This window comes from Oryzias melastigma, linkage group LG9 (genome assembly GCF_002922805.2).
Source record: "Oryzias melastigma strain HK-1 linkage group LG9, ASM292280v2, whole genome shotgun sequence".
NCBI lineage: Eukaryota > Metazoa > Chordata > Actinopteri > Beloniformes > Adrianichthyidae > Oryzias > Oryzias melastigma.
The window spans coordinates 1,082,219-1,088,983 of record NC_050520.1 but is presented as its reverse complement, the minus strand read 5'-3'; the positions used below and the strand labels follow the sequence as shown (position 1 = coordinate 1,088,983).

Here is a 6,765-nt window from a genome sequence, read left to right as displayed (position 1 = left end):
ACCGACCTGTCCGGGACGCCACAGGAAGGAGGGTCTAAGGGTAGGGGTGTCAAACTCAATCGTACAAACGGCCAAAATCCAAAACACACCTTAAAACTAAATGTTTAAAACTTTAAAACCGCAATTTTTTTTACCATAATTATGATCTAGATATACAGCATTACCTGTGATAATCCTAGTGTGAATGCTGATAGCTGAAGATTCTGAAACTGATAGCCAGCTAAAATATTAGAAAAATTAACCTAAAAAACTAAAAAAGATGTAGATCAACTTGAAAATACCCTCAAAAACTTAAAAAAGCATAAATTAGCCAAAACAGCTAGCATGTAGCAGGAATATTAGGAATATTACTAAAAAAAATCTTAGTAAATCCCAATATAGTCCAAAAAGCTGCAGAATGCCATTTTTTATAACTTTAAAACTGTAACGTTTTAACATAATTATGAATAATAAAATAAAATAATCTTTGGGCCGAATGGAATTACCCAGAGGGCCGGATCTGGCCCCCGGCCCTTGACTTTGACATGTGTGATCTAAGGACAGGGATACCCAGTTTTATTTAGTCTGTTTTGTTTAGCAATCAGCTGTTGTTTATATTTTATGACCGACTTTCTTCTCCTGTAAAATCAATAAGACCACAGTTTCTGTGATGTTGGGCCATATAAATAAAATGAAACTAGAAGAGAACATTTCAAACATTAAGTCTCTTAGAGTTCAGAAAACATCACCGAGAATATCAGAAGTAACTAAAGGGACTGAAAGTTGATGCTGATGAGAGTTTTCTGTTTGATTTCTTGTTCGTGTATCTGGCGCCCCCTGCTGACATGAGGAGGAACTCAAAACTCTAACACACTTACAGTTTCTGTTCGTTCTCTTTCTGTCTCTCATGTTCCGGATTTTGCTCTTCCAGCAAATGACTGCAGAACTCACCGGTGAAAGATTTTCATTAACAAATTGAATTTTATTTTTATTTTATTCTAGTGTGGTTGAAGGTTTCTGAGCAAACGTAGTTCCAGAAGAGCATTTCCCTCAACTCTTTCCAACCAAAGTCGTTCAGTCTCAGAACTCACCAACTTCTGTCAGAAAATGTTCCACAAACTTGTTTTTCTTCCAGATTTAATGGCATCTGAGTTCAGTTCAAAAAAGTCTTTCACTTTTTCTTAAGATTTTATTTTCTCTTTCTTAGCAAAACGACTTTTGAACATTTGAATTTTGCTTTTCAAGAAAAGAATGTTATACAAACTTTTTCATAATCTTTCAAATTTCTTGCACAAAATGGAATAAACTCAGATATCAGATTATCACAAAAGATTTGTTCATCTATCAGGATTATTTCTCATTTATTTAATAGAAATCAAGTGTTTCATTGGGAGCATCTTGGTTTCATAATTTGATTACAACAAAAAAGAAACAAAAAAAGTTTTGATAGTTTTACTAGTTTATTAATGAAACACATATTTGTAAAAAAAATAAAAACAACAAAAAAACCATACTGTCACTAAAGGTCACCAAAAGATGACAAACACAAAAATTCCTCCTTGTATATCCGGGATTCGAACGTATACAGTGAAACAGGGAAAACCTCTCGTCACAGCAGCTACTTTGTCAAAATACCGACTTTGGACGAGGTTTTCATATATTCAATATATCACATACACGACACAGTAAAACAGCGTTTTGGACGCGATAAAACAACGTTTTTATGTTCATCTTAGGACAACACATGATGGTTGTAAACTACTTGCGACTTTAAAAATGTGTTAAAAAAATCTGTTTTTGATGCTGTTTTTCACTGCATTTTCCCTGGTGACTTATGATATCTTTCACTATATTTTCTTTTTTCCATCAAGACAAAAACAAAAAGATTCTCTAATATGATCTAATGTTTCCTCGTCAGACGATACCAGGAGAATCTCGGAATGATCTCCTGGATCCAGACATGAAGACGAGACGTCTTTGTAGAACTCTTCAAAATAAACAAACCTGGTCTCTCACCATCATTCTTGTCTTGCATGCATTGGAAATGAGATAAGCAGAGGAAGTCCCAGCTGACCTATGATGAAAAGAATCAGGTAAAAAAAAAAAACAGAAACCAAAAGAAACAGGAAATCACTAAAAGTGATGTGATTCCACATTTAAATTTTATTTTGGAATCCGTTAATTTGCTGTACTTGAAATATTTTAATACATTTATTAAATGTAGCCTGTGAAAAAGAGGGAAAAAAGAAATAGCATTACGAGTCTGGAAAGCGGAACCTTCGACACTCCTGCAGCGCCTCCAGGTGGATGCAGACGGAACAACTTCCTGTTTCCGTTCGAAGCGCGTGGAGAACGAAGTGAGTGCTCGTGACGTTCCTGATCTTATTTACAGGTTAGTGTTCGGTTTAAAACCTCACATATGACAATCCTAAACTTTGGTTTATTTTTCAGCAGATTAGCAGTGTTGTTTGTTTTGTATTTTCTGATATAAATTGGGAAAGTTTAACCCCTTTTCGGCGAGAATGGCGGGAAAAGCCGAACCGGAAGTAACGGGTGATGTAGCGAGATAAAACCATGGCGGGATTTTTTTTTTTTTTTAATTGAGTACCTAATTAAGTACAGTGCAATCAACACATTAGAATTCATGCTCATACAAGTATAAACATTTAATGGCGAGTCAAGAAATAAAAAAATACAGAACAGTAAACAATTGAATTTCCTTCTTGAATTTCCCTGAGGACCTCCAAAGGGATTAATAAAGTATTTTCTATTTCTATTCTATTCTATTCTACTCTACAAACAAGACACTAAAGTAAATTTAAAAAAGAAAAGAAAAAAACATGATTTCCTCATGTTATTAATTCCAGAGATTTACATATGTCTTGTCTTTTTTGGGACTTTGTATTCTTGTAACCTGAGATAGTTTTTAAATATTGTTGAAGTTCTATTTTAAGAACCAAAAATTCTGGCTTTTAGTTCATTACTTTACTTTTATGGATGTGAAACTTGGCCATAAATAAAAACATGTTAATAAAAAAACAAACTTCATGATCTTTGAACCTAAAGTTATGGAAACCAAAAATTACATCTCTGTAATACAGTTTAAACCATTAAATATCGAGTCAGTGATGAATCTGTGGATGTCTTTCCAAAACTTATGTAAATTCTCACGACCAAAACAAATGAGAAGTGGTTTCAGGTTCCTTCTGACAGAAGATACAGCTTGTAATTAAATCATATATAAATTTAGGCAAATGATGTTTGGTGGGGTAAAACGTGTGTAGTAACCTAAATGAAATCTCTTTGACTTTTTAAATAGAATTTATGTGGTACTGTCCACATTTTTCAATGTGTTCTACAAAATTATCCCAACAAAAAGTAGCAGAAGGAATAGAAGTGTAAGCATGGAACAGCGCTCTTATTTTGGGGATCTGGTGTAGTGGTGCTGAAATGAGCCGGTGTTGTCATGGCGACCGTGTAGACTGGCTGCATGTATGGCTCCTAACGTATTTTGATGATTTTGTGAGACTCCTGACTTAACTTTAAACATGTCTAAAAACAAAACTGACATGAATAGTTCTTGTAGCAGTTTTACAAGATTTATTGATTTAAAGTTTAACCTCCAATCCAACCGCTTAATGCTGAGTGTCAAGCGGGGAGGCATTTTTAGAGTCTTTGGTGTTACTCAGCCGGAATTTGAACTCACAACCTTCAGTCTCAGGGTGGACACTCTACCACAAGGCCACTGAGCTGGTTATATATAGATTATATGTTCTTTTGTTTTATTTTGTAAAAGTTTATTTCTAAACGTTCGATGTCCAGCATTTATAAACTAAAAAGGGTAAATAATAGTAAAAAGCAGTAAAGTGGATTTAACTTTAGTGGTTATTGAAGTTTCTTTTGAAAGTAAAATTTAATGGAATTTAAGAGGGAAAATAGAAGAGAGAAAACGATTTACTATCAATCTGATGTATTAATCAGATATTTAGTTGAGACTTTTATTGTGAAATTGTATATTAAAAACAGAATGAACTGAATGAGAAGTGTAATTTAGTAGAAGTGCTTTGGAGAACGAAACCCGATTCTTTCTGTTATTGTGGTCGCTGCACTCAGGACCTGTAACATCTGCTCTTCTCAGACCAAAAACTGGAATCATTTCATTCCCTGAAAAGCTTTATTTAAACCTGAAATACAACCAGCTTCAAACGTCCACTGTTCTGTCATCATGACTGCATCAACTGCTGCTTAAAGATGAAAGGACTCTAAAAGCTGATCAGACAGCGCCCCCCACTGGAAATAAAGTTAACTGCAGGTTTCCTCTGAGAGGAAATGACACCTGATGAAACTGAAAACACCGACTGATGAACTGAACCCAGACGCCATTAGAGGAGATTAAACGTTTGCTGGAATAAAACAGATTTGTGGGATTGTTTCTACCTGAATCTGGTGAGCTTTGAGACTGAAAGTTAGAAATGGCTGAGAGAAACGCTTTTCTGGAATCTTTCCTGAGCTGTCACGTTTGTTCAGAGACTTTCAAAGATCCTGTGACTCTGAAGTGCAACCACAACTTCTGCTCCAGCTGCCTGCAGGAGCTCTGGAAACAAGCGCAAAGCAAAAAGTGTCCCATCTGTAGAAAGAAATCCTCTAAAAAGAACACGCGGCTGAACTTCAGCCTGAAGGAACTGGCCGACTCGTTTGCTGGAAGACCAAAACCTGGACCATCAGAGACAGAAGAACAGGTCATGGAGGTCTGTGAGAAACATCCAGGAGAAGTTAAGCTGTTCTGTAAAGACGAGCAGAGACCTGTGTGTCCCGTCTGCGAGTTCTCTCAGCACCAGAGTCACAAAGTGGTTTCTGTAGAAGAAGCCGTCAGAGACCTGAAGGAGGAGCTGAAATCAGACATTAAGTCTCTCACTGACAAGAAGAACGAATGCAGACGAGTGGAGGAGAAGTTTAAACTTGTGATTCAACACTTTGAGAAGCAGCAGCTGTCCGCGGAGAGACAGATCCGAGCAGAGTTCAACAAGCTCCACCAGTTCCTGAAGGAGGAGGAGGAGTCCAGAGTGTCCGCTCTGAGGGAGGAAGAGGAGCAGAAGAGGAAGACTGTGGGCAGAGCGATGAAGAAGATCCAGGAGCAGATGTCCTCTCTGTCAGAAAGCATTGCTGCTGTTGAAGCAGAGCTGCAGAAAAACGAAGAGGCGTTCCTCTGCACTTATAAAGGTGTCCAGAACCGAGCCAGAACCCAGAGCTCGCTGACAGAACCTCAGCTGCTCTCAGGAGCTCTGATAGATGTGGCCAAACATGTGGGCAACCTGTCCTTCAGAGTCTGGGAGAAGATGAGGGAGAAGGTCCACTTCCACCCGGTCCTCCTGGACCCAAACACTGCAAACAGATGGCTTCTTCTGTCTGAGGATCTGACCTCCGTCAGGAATGGAGAAACTTCCCAGCATCCTCCAGACAATCCGGAGAGAAACCTGAAATACAGTAACGTGTTCGGCTCTGAGGGCTTCAGCTCCGGGAGACACAGCTGGGAGGTGGAGGTGGGAGATCATCCTCACTGGAACATCGGAGTGGCCAACGAGTCCGTCAACAGGAAGGAGGAGTGTTCCGCTTCTCCAAAATATGGAATCTGGTGTTTGGTTCACCGGGATGGAAAATACACAAACGGTGACGGAGAGTTTCTGGCTGTGACCACGAGTCTGCAGAAGATCAGAGTCCAGCTGGACTACGACGGCGGGGAGGTGACCTTCTCCAACTCTGCAGACATGACGAACATCTACACTCACAGACATACGTTCACCCAGAAACTTCTCCCCTATTTCTGCGCTGGAAAATCCAGAGATCCAAAAACATCCCAACTCCAAATCTGTCCCATTGACTGAGATGAGACTTTTGTGAGGACAATAACGGAGATCTTCTGTTTCTGTCATCACAAAGTCCACCTGATCAATCCAGACGATCAGCGTTTCTTCCACATTTATGTTTCTCTGATGAACAGCTGATGATCAGTTGAAGAAAAGAGGATGAACAGCTGACGAACAGTCGATGACCAGAAAATGAACAGCCGGTGAACAGCCAATGAACAGATGACGAGGAGCTGATGAACAGTCGATAAACATCTGATGAACAGTCGACAAACATCTGATGAACAGATGATGATCAGTTGAAGAAAAGAGGATGAGCACCTGATGGTCAGCTGATGAACAGCTGATGAACAGATGATGATCAGCTGATGAGGAGCTGATCCCTGAGAGGGGGAACATTTTCTTTTCAAGAATCTTCATTTAGACTTTAACTTAATCAAAGTTCATCACGTTTTCCATTTATTCTTCTAGAATGAAACATTTCTGTTCAACAATTCACATCCTTTTAGTCTCCTATTTCACCTTTTTAAATGTTTGTTTATATAAAACTGAACTAATGAATTCTTTGTATTTTTTCATATAAGTGAGAATGAACCTCCAATGATCTAAAAATGTGACCACCATGCTTGTATAAATAATAGATTAAAAGTAAATTCTCATCATTGATTCTGTTTCTTTGCTCTTCAGTTTCTTAAACGTCTGAATCCAGATTTCATTACTGCCTTATTCAAAGTGTCCATGAAAGGTGTTAGGAGAGTTTCTGTTCAGGTTGATCAGTGAAATCACCTTCATGGATCAAAAACAGAATCCAGGAGAGTTTCAGAGAAGAACTCTGCAGCTCCTGAAGATAAAGTTTAACCTTGTCTAAAGTATGAAGACCAGAAGATGAAGCCACAGATTCTTCCAGTTTTTTTGTTCAATG

General features: G+C 38.3%; 1 protein-coding gene across 1 annotated transcript; it reads left to right on the top strand.

The window, feature by feature from the left end:
* The first annotated feature begins 668 nt into the window (after positions 1–668).
* Positions 669–6,485, top strand: LOC112136369 (nuclear factor 7, brain-like). Its single transcript, XM_024258033.2, has 2 exons — positions 669–2,371; positions 4,118–6,485. The coding sequence occupies exon 2, from the start codon at positions 4,452–4,454 to the stop codon at positions 5,859–5,861; it is 1,410 nt and encodes a 469-aa protein (XP_024113801.1). The 5' UTR covers positions 669–2,371; positions 4,118–4,451; the 3' UTR covers positions 5,862–6,485.
* Positions 6,486–6,765: the final 280 nt, after the last annotated feature.